The sequence below is a fragment of the Prorops nasuta genome, unplaced genomic scaffold, assembly GCF_024137725.1.
Source record: "Prorops nasuta isolate Cenicafe-Biocafe unplaced genomic scaffold, Cenicafe_Pnas_1.2 PNAS00006, whole genome shotgun sequence".
NCBI lineage: Eukaryota > Metazoa > Arthropoda > Insecta > Hymenoptera > Bethylidae > Prorops > Prorops nasuta.
This window is the reverse complement of record NW_027116803.1, coordinates 3,863,800-3,880,813: the sequence shown is the minus strand read 5'-3', so window position 1 is coordinate 3,880,813 and position 17,014 is coordinate 3,863,800. Positions and strand designations below refer to the sequence as shown.

The window sequence follows — 17,014 nt, the reverse complement described above, 5'->3', positions numbered from 1 at the left end:
GTGACAGCATGCGCCAACGCCCTCTGCTCGTAGATGTCGTTGTCCTACAGCTCGTTCTAATGTCCTCACTTCTGAACCCCTATATTAAAACTACCCCCCTCCCCCGATGATCCTTCACTCATTCACAGTCCTACTCGGGGAATTCTCCAAAGTTTCCTCTCCGTTTGCCTTTATTAGAGAAAAGATTTGGCGTCTTTCTCGTGATTTTTCTTCCGCCGCTCTCGAAACTTAATGGAGAACTTGACACTCGACTTGGCGAGAGGCAGCCGAGGCGGGAGGGGAAGTTGGAGCATTGGTCGGTAGCGAGAAGAAAAGTGGTGTAACGTGTTCGGCACGTTGGAAAGTGTAAGGGATCCTTTAATGGAGCGCGGAAAAAGTTGGCGGCGAGAGTATTGAAGATTTCCATTAATCTACATTAATGTTCTCGAAAAGGAACACTAGAGTTCTCAGCCACTAGTTGAGCTTATGGCCGAGGTAAACAGAAGCCTCTGATAAGTAATTAAGCTCCACGAAAGCTCCTCATTTATTTGAGCAGCCAGCTGCTCATTTATTATCCCCCGTTCTAATCAAGGTCCGACGACTGCTAGCGCGATGATAAACGATGCTTTTTCAGATGGGCGACAAGCTTTTACACGAAGAAAGATTACAAAACGGAATCATATACCCATTTTTGGCTTGAATAACGCGATGCCTCTGATAGTGTCCCACTCTTTTTCCAATATCCTCGACTTTCGTCCAGCAAATCCACCGATCTTCCACCTGACGGATCGATTCATTATTTTCACTGTAATTAACCGGAATGCACGATCAATCACTGTGAAAGGAAGCCTGGCGACACCAAGCACCAATATTGGAACGATAAATTTTCAGTAATTAAAGTTAAACTGAATAACATTTAATTATTGCACCAGAGAAACTTTATATATATAAATACGTAAATCAATAAACCTTTTCAGCGCATTCCTGCTGCACGTAGACTTGTTTATCAACCGTTGTATTATAAGCACGCGATATTTTATATTTCAATTATTTTCCACTCGGTGAATTTTCAATACGAAATAATATCTACTGGCTAATAAGATTATACGTTGCACGAGAAGAGATTAAGCATTGTTATATGGTTAGGGTATATCGTTAAATTATATTTCTGGCAAAATATACACGTGCAGCGTATGAAATTAAAGAGGGATGTTTTATTATTTTTATTATACGCTGTTAATCGTTGCCCGGAGAGTTTAGCTGCACAGTGCTGCATACAAAATGAATTATTTTACATCGAGTGACATTGCACGGCATTTTTAATAATTGTTGATTCGCGGTGGAGAATTCGTTGGCTAATGGCTGCTTTTGCCCATTTGGTCGGCGGCCCTCTGGTTAATATCCGCGTGGCTCGAATGCCGGGGGAGTCGTAATAATTTCCCCAAGTGACCCCTCCAGACTTCCTCGAAGGCTTTTCGTTTCTTCCTTCCTAACGCGTTTCTCGAGCTTTTACGCCAGTCCGAACTTTACGATTGCGGATTTCATTGAAAATTCAAAGCGTCTAATGTCCGGCTGTCTCGAGGATCGTTTTACCAACCACCGGTGGATCCCTTCGAATTCTTACGTGTCCCATTTTACGAGTACGGTAATAAATTAGTTTCTCTTTAAGAGATATTTCCTGCGGAAGCAATTCAATTCTCGTTTGTCTTACTATGGTACACCGAGGACAAATATTTTCGAAAATCCTCGAGAAAATACACGTGAATTCTTCAATTTATGGAATTCGAGAGCACACGGAAAACGGTGGAAAGCCTTACACTGGAGCATCTGCGGTTGTAAGTAATCACGTTGCTCGTGTCTCGCTGGCCTCAAGGTATTTCATTGCTTTTACGCCCCGAGCTTTACGATTCTGGAATTTGCTCTGGCGCCGAAACTTGCCGGAAGCAACTGCCGTGTCTCGCCTTGCGAAGCAGTCACACTTTTCCTCATATATATATATTTTCTTTCCCTTTTTCTCAGCCCATTTTCAAAATCCCTCTCCATTCTGTAAAACCAACATTTTCAAAACAACTCTCTCGTCGATTACAATTACTAATTCATTCGTACGTTTTTTCTCCATTATTTCAACGAGTTGATTTCTTGAAATGCCGAGCACGTTGACTCTCCATGTAAATGTTCTGCAGTGGTGAATCGACGTTTCGTTATGATTGAGAAAGTTTGGAAGATGAAGGTGGAAAGTTTGCAGGTAGAAATAGGAAAATAAAAGAGCGCTTGACGAATCGGTGAAAAAAGATGGGGAGACGAGGAATCAGCGGTGCTCCATTTATTCTCATGAAACTTTCGACCTTGAAAAATAGCCTTCCGTTAAAAAGTCGCTGGATACTGAAACATTTTCAATTATAGCTCCGCTGCAAGCTCGCTTTTTGTCAGCGTAGCATAACGATGCTTTCATCGAACCACGCTCAGCTTTATTCTACGTCTGTCTTTTGAGAAATTCCCGTTACGCTTTTCTTCCTTTTCGTCTGCAAAATATATCTCCTGATGTGTATATATAGGAATCTTATTCTTAGGGGATATGCTTTGCAAATGGCTCAAGTTTTCGTACAGGGACCATTATAGTTTTTCACTCGAGCCATGTGCGCGACGATCGCTGGTCTCCTGGAAAGTATCGATCCGCTATTGGATGAAAAAACATAAAAATATTTCAATTCGAGATATTGTCCACAAAATGGAAAGATAAAGTTAGCAATATAGCACACATATATATATAAGATACAAATGACAGCTTGGAGAAAGGTGAGAGGAATAATTGAAATTGTGGAATTTCGATCATTCGAGTAGTGGAGAATTCCTATCGGTTTTGCGTGGAGGACACTGCAAGGTATGATTGATCCTTGAAGTGGGAGACATCAGCATGTTGAGATTGATAGCGAGCATGAACGTCGAAGCGTAGGATAGTCTTCAGAGAGGAGTTTGCGTGGAAGGCAAACGGACTGGGATCGCAATCTCGTTATTTTCTCCGCCAGATCGTTAGGGCTGCGGAGAGTGGTAGGGGAATGGATTCCACAGACTCGCCGCAAACAAGGCGGTGGGCAATTTCGGGGTTGCTCAGCATTTCGTGTTTGGGACCCTCTCTCCTTGCGATCAACCGCAATGTTCCTATCCAGACGACGCTACGTTCACGCCAGATGCGCGTCTCATAACCTATTTCAGTGATCAAAGATCACTGTCAACTTTCCGCAATGTTCAATCAAGTGGCTCACATACTTTTTCCACTTTTGCCAGGTAAAAACCACACTTTAATGGATAATGCATGGAGATTGCTTATACGAGAACATGTTACAAAATTTGTACGAGGAAAATTCTTCAACGACAAAATTATTTTCAAGCTTGTATCAAACCTTTAATCATTTCGAGACACGTTCCAAGTTCCAAAGGGCTCGTAATTTATACGTTATTCAACATATTATCATTGCAGCACGGGTTAAAATATATTATGCTTTGCAAAACGAGAACGATCTCTGCATGGTTGGGACGAATGATTTTGACTGTTGCAGTAAAAACAATGGTACAGTTATTAGCGTTCGAGAGGTTAATGACAATTGTTTCTCTCAAAACCGTGTTAATAAACTTACTGAACATTTTATAATTAACTCTTATAACTACCATAAATGAAAATAGAAAGTTTATAGCAGTAGAGAAGAAAATCTGTTATTTCTATAACATGAAAATATTTCGTCATAGAAGAGAAAAATCGGAAAGCTGATTCTCTCTTTTGTTCAAGAATAGTTCGTAGCTGCTTTGTCCGTGGCATCGTTTGATTCCATCCGATCTCCACTGCAATATTCACTTAGATCTGGTATCTTTGGAATTTGTGCCAGACAAAAGCAGAATAGCAACGAACCATTGCTGTTTGTCAGATTTTGCACTCTCGATTCTCTTCTCAGCCTGCCAAAAACTGTCGTTGTACCTTCCTACAAGGTTCTTTATTTATATAAACGAAATTATATTTATTCTGACATTCGCAGAAATAATAAGGTGGATTACAGAAGAGGGCTAGTTATATTTTACCATCTTGCAAAAGCCCCCTGGTCAGCTTAAATGGCTGGTCCTCGAGTTATCTGGATTCGCAGTGGGGCAGAGCAGAGTGAGAGAGAGAGAGAGAGAGAGAGAGAGAGAGAGAGAGAGAGAGAGAGAGAGAGAGAGAGAAGGCGGAAAAGCTTGCGCGATATTCCGTGTTATAACGCTACTCGTGTTTATCGTTATCCACGTTAATGCCAGGGTTGGTTGTCGGTGGAGCGTGGAAAAGGCAGGAGGAAGGACGGTAGGAGACGAAGATCCGTGGAGAAGAGAGCAGGAGGAATCTATGGCGGTATTGGTGGTTGGAGGCAGCTGCTTCCACTTTTGCCAGTTGTTTTCGCAGTGTTCTTCCCTTGCAAATATACTCCCCTTCCGCAATTGTACGAAGGCAAAACTCGGTTTTTTCTCGCTGGCCATCTCTTTTGTCTTACTCGAGCGGCTTCTTCCCGAAACGTTAAGCTCTCGAGCACGCGATAAAGAAGGATGGAATTAACGGGAAGGAGTAAACTGGGAAAAAGTCGAGTGAATTTATGCTTCATTCGTACACGTTAGGTATACGCGAGGTGGAAACGAGTGGAGCGTAAATTATGGTACTCGAGAACGCAAACCAACCAAGAAACCAAGCAGCCAGCCCTTCTGGCTTCACCTACTGGCACGCTTGTAAGCTCCGAGGCTTTTATTTATTGTCCCAGACCACTGTGTACGCGGCTACCTTTCCGTCTCGCCGTCGGGCGAGAAATTTAATTTAAAAAAATGCCACCGTCGCTCCTTCCATGCCGGGGATTCTCTGTTCTCTTAGCGAAAGAGCCTTTCTTTCTTCCACTTGGCTACTCGGCCTGCCAGCAGCAGCAGGTGCTTTCTTTTTTGAGGTCGCGTCGAGTCACTTAAATCTTCCTTGCGGAGAAGCCTGCGAAGCCTGCGAAGCGCTAATGGACACAGGACCCGTTATAATGGAAACACGATGCCTTTATACGAACCACCAAAATCATTTCACATTATATAAACTCTTTTTAAACCTTTCCTCGATCAAAAGATTACTCGCGAAATATTCAAATACCACGCGCGTTTCGCTCTATACTTTTTCCTCCTCGCTCTCCATTCCTCCACTCACCTTGTATTATCCTGCTCGTTAAAGAAGTCTCGGTAAACTTCCTCCACCGGTCTGATAGCTCAATTACGAGAGGAAAGTATTAATTGACTTGCTACTCCGGCTCTTCTAATTATTCTATTAAATCGTCCACTGTCTTAATAATAATAACAGTCAGTCTTTATGCAAATCTCGACTCACAGCCGATTAGTATAATTTGTCAAATGTTCACTGTTCCATTGTATGTATACGTAAGGCGAAAATTAATTCGAGACATTTCTTATGGGATTAATGAGAGAAATTAATCCGTACTCTCTGCCATTCCCTTTTGACGTTCGCAGTGTTCTCTCTCTCTCTCTCTCTCTCTCTCCCTCTCCACTCGCAGAGAGTGCCTCAATTACTGGACTTTGTTCGGAGCAAAGAAATTTGCTTAAGCGGTGTGCAACGAGTGTTAATTGTTTCTGGATAAGCGAATAATGGGATGGAAAGGAAATGGAATTTTTTCGTCTCAACTAATGAGCGTTTAATTACCGATAATTTTCCCATTGAATTGATCGGACGTTGCTCTAAAATCGTAAACTCGTATTCAGCTGGAGATTTTAAGTTAAGCGCTCCTCTCTCTTCGGTAGATTTGAAAAGTCGAATGGAGGAGCTTTCGCTACCCCTTCCGTCTATCCTCAGCTTTGCGCGCCAAGGTTGGGCGCGCGCGCGCGACTTCCTTTCGTCTTTCTCGATAGAATTGCAAGCGGAAAGCACTAATTGACTAGCTCCGTCGCCTCCCCCATTTTCAAGACGAATTAGCTGCCGACGAATTCAATTCTACGTCCTTTCATATCCCTCCGAGCTTTCGTGCAGCTCACTCAAATATATATATATATACAATCTTGATTATATACATATACTATATATAAATGCAAGACTCTTTCCCTCTACCGCGTATTTTCGCACTGATGCTTTCAACAACCACTGTTGTCTGCTTATAATCCTGGACGAAGAAAATTATATTCGCAATTTTTCAAGCAAGAATTCGTTATCTCGCAGATCGTTAATTAGTTTGGCGTTAATGGTGTATCGTCGCTGAGTGGTGCGTTGGGATAAGCGAGTGATTTGGGGAAAGTCATGAAATAATTTGTAAAGGGGATGCAAGGTAAAATGGTAAAACGAGGCAGACAGGCGAGTTGTCGGAGCACGAGGGGTTAGGAGTAATTTCGGTATGCGTTCGAAGACCGTTATCCGCTATGGGACCAGGCCTAATTAGCTTGCTTGGGGGTAAGGGGATTAATGCAACGCCCCATCAGAAAGCTTCGCTACGCACAAAATACAGTCGGAGAGCTTTTGTCAGGGATCATGGAGGGTGTTAATCGGTCGTAACCACCCCCGAGCTCTTAAGTACTTCAACCATATCCTTCTGTAGGCTTCTTAACAACTTCTCAGATATTCATAATTGTCACGCTCTCGTTTCTATACACGCTTATATTGTTACTAAAAGGCCCTCAAACATTTTACGAGTCTCGATCATTCCTCGAATACAAACTCTACATTTACCCCCTTGCATATATAGTTATACCTTTCAGGATGCACTTTGACTTTATAGGTTGAAGTTGTAGGAGTTATATATGTCATATGGTTTATATGTGCATGTCTCTTTATAAATTACTCAACCAGTAATCTTTAATTGAAAAATTCTAACTGGCACGAATCTATATCAAAATGCATATAATAAACAGCATATATATAGCTTCAATTTTTACAACTGCTTGCACACACTAATACGAATACCTGCAGTGAAGTATCTCGAAGTACAGTTTGCACAAAGCTTAATTTTCAATTATCGATGGATTTTCACTGTTCGGGACGCTGAAATTGGATTCTAATGCTTGAAACGAACGCGTGTACGCTCAGCGTGTGGAAGCCATTTTTCTTCCTGTTCCAAATTTAATAGACGATAGGAGAAAATCGAGAGAAGCGTATACGACATGGAAAAGTTATGGTGTAGAAAGGTGGCGGGGCGTTTATGGGCTTGTAGTTTTTTAGGGGTTATTGAAGGACAAGGGTGAGTTTCGTGGAAATCATAGCGTCGAGTTAGAGGCAGTTAGCGAATGTAGCGGAAACTGACGAAATGGAAGACGGAAAAAGAATGAGAGGAGGAAGCAAAGGGGATTTCGCGTAGGAATTCTGTCAAGGCTCACCGACTCCCTCGATGCAGTCGCATAAAAGACGCGAAGGGTTGCTACTCCAAGGTGGTGGTTGGTTGCTAATATCCAGAAACTCCTTTCCCCCTTTCACGCCATATTCCAAGTCTTTACATCCGAGTGCACACGACGTGTGTACCGAGACGCCCCCTTTTTCAAATTCTCTACCGACATCCGCCTGATTGCACGTGACTTTCTTTGTATTTTATTTCTTACGTTCGCCACGATTTTTCGTCATCTTATGGACTAAAAAGCATCCAGTTCCACAAATCCACCTCAAAACGTCATTGTATTTGCTCTATTTCCAAATAAACTGCAGGAATATCATGCAACCAAAAACTCTTGTCAAGCGTGCGATTTCTCTCGAATGTCACACGATTTATCTACAATCGTTGATTTTTTAGCTTTTTTTTGGGGGGGGGGGGGGGATTTTTACTGCTTTGGTTGGCTCAAAACGATTGTTTTTATACCTAATAGTTGCATTCAATTTTCGACATCATTTTCGCCCTCTGATAGAATAACGTTTCAAATTTCTATTTAAACGCGTTGAATACCATCTGAAATAATACTGTGCTTATTGGAAATTTTGAAAATACACCGCGAGCTTTGTGGCATATACTCATCTATAATGGCGTATCATAATTATCATGCCGACTCGCTGATTTCATATTGAATTTCTGAATCGAGAGAAACGAGTATACGGTTATAAAATGTAGTAATTTTATCGAATCTTTTTTGACAATTGCTGAAATTTCGTGAAATGCAAGTTCAGCGATTACGTTTGACAACAGAGGTGATATTTGTCAGACACTTCCGATTAAACGTTCCAGATAGATAAAAGTTAATTAGGTGGCTGGCGAGGTGAGAAAATGCAGGGGGTTCTTGGGAGCAGACAGGACCTTGGAGAGAGCGTTCCGAATGTAATGACCAAAAACGACCGCGAATAACAATTAACATCTTAAGGGATAAGAACCCTTTCTTATTCAACCGAGAACATCTTTGGGAATGAAACCATAAAAAAACACCCATTTTTAGTTCACGACCTTAATCCTTGAATGGTTTCTCGAATTTAAAGCCAAACGTACCTATACCTCTCGACTCTCGAAAAACCTGATAAATTGGAGGAATTTACATCTATTCGTACCAATAGCAAAGTCAGTTACGAAGAATAATCACGATTAATTGGTATATAGATAAAATGAGACAATATAGCCTCATTAAAAGATACGTTTCGTGGTATAATTATTGCATACGAAGCAGTATATGATGAATTATAGTGAATAATGCTTTCATACCTTACAACGAAAATGATTAGAACGCTACTAATCACGATGGCTCATTTTTACACAGGTCTGTGAATAATACGTTGAAATTAATGCAAAGCATTTGATTCTCGAAAGTTTTGAGAAGGAAATACAGTGGGATTAAAATGGAAAGTGCAACTTAACACGAGGATTTTCGGTTGCTTAACACATTAGTATTCGACAAGAGTACTCGCAGCTAATGCCTAGCCATTGTCTCACTTGAAACTGGCGATTTTATTTCAAGGACAGTAATGGAACACGTCGGTTCTTTTTTTTCCTTTCCTGTATATACCTCTTCTTCTCACCTAGCCTTTCCAAATGAGTGCTGGACGAACGATGAGCTTTTAAAGTTAGGAAACTCCAAACTATTTTTTCTAGGATTCAAAAATTGTGAACATAAATATACAAGATTTGAATTTACGTATAACTATACCTATTTAAACTCGGAAGTCTAATTTGGGAGTTGCAGTGGTGCTTAGACGGTTGCAGATTACAAGAATTCCGCATTGGCTAAATGGAGTTGGTTTCATCTCGAGATAGAAACGAAGTGAGCAACTATCATCCTCTCACTCGCGCAAAACAACCCTTGTACTCCAGTAAGTTCGTCCCTTTCGAGATACAGCACGTCCCTGCTCTTGTCCGAGCTTTCGTTCTCCTTTTTGCCTCGTCGAGCCAGTTACGTACTATACTACAGCCCCTGTATTTATGAGGGATCCTCTTCGTGGGTAGAAAACAGGATACACACCGCCAATTTCCACCGATATGCCAGGCCACACCCTCCCTCCATCCTACCCCTTAACCTATCACCAGCTACGTCCCAATTTTTTCGCACCATAGCTTTTAACGAGCGCGTCTTTCGCCAAGAAATTCTTCCTTTTTCCATCGTTAATTGCTCTTTTTCCCATCAATTCCTTCTCAACCCTTTAATCATTTATCGATAGCTTCGTAATTTCGCAAACACCATTAAACTCGACTGAAAATCCCACTTCTATTCTACAATGGAAGAAAAATAGTTGTTGCTCATGTTCTTTGTCTACTATATATATATATATATGATTACTATTTTTTTATCTTACAGGAGCTGCAGCAGCTTCACGCGTGTACGTGGATGCATTATCCAGGCTAGCAAGGCAGGCCCAGCTGGGAACATGGGGTGGTTCGAAGGATGTTGGTGAGTCTCGCAATTTTCATTTCACCTCTCACGCGAAATCCGTAAATTCATTACGCAGTTATACGTAGCTTTTATTATTTTTCACGCAATGGAGCTTTATTAAAAAATAGACTATTATGTCAGTATTAATAGAAGTAAAGTGTTTCTCTGTGCTGGGTGAACTACAATTAATACTTGCATATCGTCATAATAGCTATTATTATGTTTACACATATATTGTCTTCCAACAATTAATTTATTAGACTTCAGAATTCCCTTTCCGTTTATTACACGAACAATTTCCTTTGTGTTACGTATCGATAAAATACCAAACTATTCTCCTCTATATATTAGCTTTTTATTTTCTTTTCAACTCTTGTCTCAAAAACACCACTATGTTGCGCTTTTAAATATCAAACGCCAATTTTATTACACGGACCAAATTACTCTCCATCGTAATTATTAATTTAAAGCCTGTAATCTTTTGGTTCAGACACTATTTTTTTTAAGAAATCCGTCTGCGACTAGTTTACCAAACTCACCGATGATCTAGGAAGCTTTCGCGAGTTATTATTCTATAAATCTTTGCTGGTATATTTGGTGTTTCGTCACGTACTCGTTTCAAAATTTTGCCGCAGTCGCTCGAAGGGTGGGGATGGTAAGCGAGCTTTTTCAAGGCTTCCAAAGCCAATAAAGGCACGGCCGCTTAAGCGTTGGTAAGCTTAAAAGCTCTCCCTCCCTCTTTCTTTCTCGTTGAAGCGAGGCCAGGAAAAACTTGCTAACAAGATCATTGCAGCGTGATAAGTGTACGTATTAAGTCCAGGTCGATAACCCGTCCGGAGTTTGCGAGCTTAGAATCGAGAATGCCAGAAAATATGCGACAGTTGGAGCCTTGGGAAGCTTTTCAAGTACAATAACCTCGTGCGTGCTTGATTTTCGAATTTAAGCGACGAAATTCCTGTTGGCGAGACGGCAACCACGCTCGTCCTCTTCTCGCGATATAATTAAAATAATACTTTATCGGACGGAGATAATTTATACTGGACGCAATCGCAATTGCAATGCGATTGTTGGCTGTTTGGTTTCATGTATCGCAAAGTTTATCGATGGAAAACGATGCTCGTAGGTTAGGTTGGAAAATTTGCGAATATTAGGGAGCTCCTCGGGAAATTTATGATAATCGGGGAAAAGCGTTAAGCTGGCCGGCACTATTCCGGGCGATAATGCTGAACGAATGCCAACGGATATCCGTTTATAACAGCCCTGCATCACCTGGAAGGTACTCGAAGTTAACGGCAATTGTTGGTTAGGATATCCAACCCTTGAATGTTACCCCTATTAACTATGGACGGGACGCCCGCGGGCTCCTACCAATTTAAACTCGCCGCTTTCCGCGCTACCTCAGCAAGCTCATTGGATTACTACTGCCTGCAACGAGATCGAATACTTGAATAAAGAGGACTCATTAAAGTCTCTCAAGAATTCTCTTCTTCAACGCTTCCTTCAAACTCCTTTTGTAAATTTTGCAGAATTTATGTCAGTTTCTTGAAAAATTACTCCTATCTTTCTCTCCTGTAGGAATGATCGTGCAAGAATCGCTTGTAAAACAACGGATATGATTTTTAGAGTTAGAATTTTGTTGGATTGTAGTATATATAGCAAAAGAAATTAAATTTCGCAGCTTTTTTCGTTTATGATCAAATAGATTGGGAGGATACAGGATTGTTTTTTGTGAAAACTCAATGATCGATATAGAGTTAGCTTATATATCTGAGAGAGTAGAAAATAGCCGCGGGTATGCTTATATTCGCTTGGAATAGGACAAACTTGGCCAAATAGTATAACACGCTAGCCTGAAATCGAATAGGATGCTATATCACGAAATATTTTCCTGCTCAAACAGACCTCTGACATTCAATTTATAACACAGATTTTTGTATCGCACTGTTATATGTAGAATGAAAAATAAAATCACGCACACACACATGGATCAACGTTTACCTTTGTCCAATAGGTTTGTTTTTTTACGATCCCTAACGTAGTTAGCAGAGCGAAATATTTTTTACGACTACGAGCTACAATTTTTATTTCTCGCATGACTCAAACGATTTAAAACGGAAGAGAAGCAGATTGTTAAAACTGTTCTGCATTTTTTGTTTAACCGTCAGAAGAGCAGCGCCGTGTCATTCGAAGAGTGCAACGTCGAGATTTGGCTTATCTGGCGTAAAAAGGATAAAGTTTTGAGGAAGAAGAATAGATACATGTCGGGAGAGTTTAGGCAAGTAAAGTCTGGAGTTGTTGGAAGCGCGTAATCTTAAAGTTACGACTCCTGTGACGCTTTTGGAGAACGGGGTTACCGGAATATTTAGTTCGCGTAAAGAGCTCCGGGGCTTCTCTCACTTGCAAGGCCAATCTCCATGTACACCGGCCCAACAGACTTACCAACATGAAAATCTGCCATTGCCGGCTCAATTCAATACCGAATCGTTTGATCTTTCAAAAGGATTACGCGTCGATCTCCATCTTTACCTATATATATATATATATAACCTATGATACCAAGATGAAATTTCCGCCATGACTGATTCTCACGGTACTTGCTCGGCTTGCGTATCGAATCTCATTTTCTTGATTGCGATTCCCTATTTCCTCCTCCCGTTCCAAACGTGCGTTGGTTAGACGGACGTGTGAAATTGCTTCATATTCGCGCAAAATTCTCGGAAAAGATAAACAAACGCGCAACATCGTTTACGAGCTTTTACATATTTTATTTGAAATATTCTTTAATATGGGATGCACGTTTTCCTTTCTTTTCGCTATTTATCGAGCGAAGCGGAGAATTTGGTGAAATCCGTAATTGATTTGAAATTTGTCAGTGGAGTAGCGGAGAGCGGAGTGGTTTCCGTTCACGCGACAGTTTCACGAGGCAGCGAAGACTCGACTTCCGCTGGGGGGTTTCCGATAGAAGCAAATTCGTTTTTCTTGAGGGATTGGAGCTGTGCGAGTATACTGCGTGGAAGGAGGGGGGGGGGGTGCTCGTGGGAGTGCGACAACCGGTCTCCAGACGAAGGGAAATGGGTGGGAAAAGTCGTTGTGATATTGCCAATTTCGCTATCACGCTCTCATTTCGGGTCCTCCTCTCATCTAACGTCGAGTCTCAAATTCCCCCTCAAACACGACAAAAACTTCGACAAGAGACTTTCCTATCTCTCTCGATTTTTCCCGTATTTCTCCACTAGCGCAAAATCGATCGCATCATTTTATGAATTTCATGCATTTTACCAATATTTATTCCAACTTCACCGATTACAAACCAGCCTTGAAATTACGTAGGAAATAAATCACAATGCAATTGATCGATTAATATTGTCAGTTTAGCTGCTTTAATTTACCCGTCGAATGCGGATGAGAGTATAACGAACGGGACAAATAATCAAATACACCGAGCAATTTCATTAATAGCATAATATTGTACAAACATGCGCGAGGCCAAATCTTTTGCGTGTAAAAAATAAACAGCGTCCATCAGATCGGAATGATTATTATTAATTTAATTTTGTCCATTTTCCCCTCTTATAGAAATTATTTTATCTCGATGGCTTTAATTGCTCTCCTGGCTCAATATAGTGCGAAGCGTAATAAAAATTGTACTCGTCCAAAATATACCTGCCGGTGAGTATTGGATTTAGCGAAGGATGGAAGGTGCAAGAGAAAATGAAACGAAGTTTGAGTAGCCTTCGGTGGGGCCATGACACTTGAATACACGCCATCAGGATTATGCTAAAGTTAACAGAACGGTCCAAGGTCGTCAAAGTACGTAACGTTGTCAGAGCTCTCGACTTTGGACAATAATAAGGTATAACCTATAAGCGATAGAGTTAATAGTACCATGTGCATTTCCCAATTTTCGCGCAAACACATATTTTAACCTCATTTTTAGACAAACTCCCAGCAAGCCGAGCACTAATGGGAATTCGACTATTAAATTCGGCTGCTCTACATTATTAACAGATTACCGGAACTGTGCGGTAGCGCGATTAACATTTCTGTAAAACACTTTTTCAACGTGGATTATAAATAATAAAGAAACAAGCACGATAAAAACAGTTTCGTGCATTATTAAAAGTTGCAAGAAAATAAAAGGGGCTATAAATATAACACTGTACAAGGATTAATGATATACGTATATATACATATAGACACTTGAATAATGCATTTTAAGGTTGACCGATATTTTATTGGACGGTTGTGAAACCATTGGTAAAAAGACTAATTAATATTACAGCGATGTGGAATGTTGCAGCTGCTGTTAGATAAATGGTAGATGGAAATATAGAAATTGTTGATTAGTTAGGTGAATTACGAGGGATTGTTGTGTGTGCGTTGTTGCGGAGAAAGGCAACGGCAACCGGTCGTTTGGATTTTGTTGGTCCTTGCAGTTAGTGGGTAATAGGAGAGCTTCCCCTCGCTTCGCCGCCCCCTCGGCGAGCCCGGCGAGCTAAAGCTAGCCCCATGCACTGCAGCTGCTAACGCGATGCCGCACGCTGCGGCGCTGGTCGCGTCGCCGTCGCCTCGTTTCACGGTGAAGCGGCCGTGCGTTAACACCCATTCGTTACGCATTTACATTATTATTAAAGCGCATTTACACGCTTGTTGGTTCGCATACTCTCCGCGGAATTTTAATTTCGCTGTTTCGACAAGGCTACCCATTATCGCTATATAAGCGCCACTCGAATTATACTCTCCACGGATCTTTGGACATTTTTACCCAACCTCCCAACTATTTAACGCGCGACGAAAAGTTATGCAGTCCCTTTGCCAGAAATTCTTTCCTTTCAACCCCAATTTTGAGGGCACTTGTGTTTGTTGAACAGCCTTTCCTAGTTTCAATCAAACGTTTCGAGTCTTTGGCAATATTCGTCAATTTTATAATAATCGATAATATAATGTAACAGATTCTATTATTCCGGTAAATAATAGAACCTCGTAATACGCAACTTTGACAGCGAGGAACGCATGACGGGGTACTTGGTTGCCGTGGGTGAGCAGACTTCTAAACACAATTGTGTTGATTAATTTTGTCAATACGGATATAGGTTTTTGAAAAGCGGGGGTCTACGATATCCGTCCATAATATAAACTGATCGGCTTATCAATTCTTCTTGCGTCAAAGGTATTCTTTAATCCGCTCATTGTATAGAAAGATATCACGGTTTCAATGAAATAATTTGTAATATGAATTTCACAAACCATATCCCTATTCAAAGACTTTAATATCGATTAATGGCTTTTGTTACAATCATAAAAATTTTATGTTTCCATATAATTTACAAGAAATTTTTCGTCCCTTCGTTATTATCACAATAAAACAACCTCACTCCTATGACAATTTGTCATTTCTTCTTCATTACCTAATGGTTTTCTCCATTAATTTAGAAATAATCAGAAATAAGGACGAGTGTATAGTTTCAATGACCAATTGCAGAAAATCGAAGCTCTTGTTAAGGATATTGGAGTGACACTCGGCACTCAAGACCCTTGCTTTTCCAGTCGGATAAGGTTACGGAGAGCCGGATGAATCGATTCTGGAGACAAAACCCAATGGAGTGTGGGTTTCGGTGTCACCCGTTGTCATATCCCACTATTAATTTGGACTCTCAGTGCTTTGATGTTGCCAGCTCGGATTGGTAGCGAAACTATTGCTAGTGCGCCCTTTATCCATGAAAGGATGGTTGGCTGCAATTCTGCTGCAGACTCTGGCAGTGTTTATCAAATGTAACGCCGAGTAACCGAATGCGTCACTTGGATTGGATATTGGTTTCGTAGGCGCGAAATCATTGGCCTGTTCCCCTGTTACTCACCCAGTATCAATCCATTGGCTCCCAAATTGGATTCGGCGTAGGATAACCGCCAAACGTACCTACATGTTTAACAAATATCGCTCAACATTTTCAAACCATCGCCACCAAGCAGATATTGTCCATTAAACTTTCTCCTCGCTCAAACGCGATATTCGTCACTGCTCCAGCATTATTTATGCTTCGAATTTCATTTGCACAGATCAATCGAATCAGCAATTTAGTCGTTGGGCTATTTTAAATCTTCATTGAACTGGAAAGGATTATTCGCGAAAGAAGTTCCTTGTGCTCTCGCTTTGAGCTGCGTATAACAATCGAGCAGATTTAAATATAAATCTTAAGTCTGTAGAGCAGAGACCTTATTTCGACGCGTTTGCGATGTACTTATGTCCTGTACGAGCTTCGTCGACGAATACTGTTGCTCAAAATGCACGTTCGAAATCACAGATAATTTAAAGAGTAGCTGCTCGTTAGCTGGTAACTTCTACGTTGACTTTCGAGTAAACTTATTACGAAGTTTTAATGGTAGGCATTACTCAAAGGATCCAATATGTTACTTCGTCGAAAAACTCTTGAAAATATTTTCTGCGATATTTTGCTTTTGCCAAGAAGATCCTTGTAAGTGAGGCGTAAAGATATTGTGGGGAGGAGGGTGTAATGGGGGGGGGGGGGGGGGGGTAGATATTTCTCGATTGTTGGCTGGCGCGAGAGGAATCGATTAAGCGCTCTTAGGTGCTTTTTTTTGCGCGAGACAAAGGAATCTCTCGCACGATTCATCGGATAAGCTGCTTTTTGAATTTCTGGCTGGTTCACAACGTGTGCACCGAGAAGCATCAACGCAGGACGCTTGAAACTCCCTGGCGTCAATTAGTGAGATTTGTCCTTCCAATGGCAGCTCTCGTTCGCCTCAACTTTCTCCACCCCCCCCCCCCCCCCCCAGTGTTTCCTTCTCGGTCTCCCTCGCTCTACAATTTTTATTCGTCCATCCTTCTTTCACTACACGTGTTACCGCGGGATATGAACCGACACGTGTCCCCTACGTGCTTTCTGTTTCAAACACATGGCGAATTCCAGCAGAGATACATGTTACCCATGTACTTCCGTTTCAGCAAATAAAATCTTTTTTTTTCTCAACCCTGAAAATATTAATATCGAAGATGTCTTGATTAAAGTGCTCTAAATTAAAATTTCTCCTCGGAATTAATTTGTTGATACGAATATCAGTCGTTATATATTTTTCTTTGTAAGTGAAATTCGTAACGAGGGTGAAAGATTCGAAGGATCGGTGTGGCAAAACAATTGGAGTTTTCCATAGACTCATCGGGACTAACTAACCGTAACTGTTGAGGCGTGTGAATGGATTG

At 41.1% G+C, this 17,014-nt stretch overlaps 1 protein-coding gene across 2 annotated transcripts in view; it reads left to right on the top strand.

Annotated features, from left to right (window-relative positions):
• Window positions 1-17,014, top strand: part of IRSp53 (Insulin receptor substrate 53 kDa) — a 96,112-nt gene that overhangs the window by 49,060 nt on the left and 30,038 nt on the right. For both annotated transcript variants that reach the window (XM_066728655.1, XM_066728654.1), the window contains exon 4: window positions 9,721-9,813. In XM_066728655.1, coding sequence (XP_066584752.1) covers window positions 9,721-9,813 — 93 coding nt within the window. The remainder of the gene's footprint in view (window positions 1-9,720; window positions 9,814-17,014) is intronic.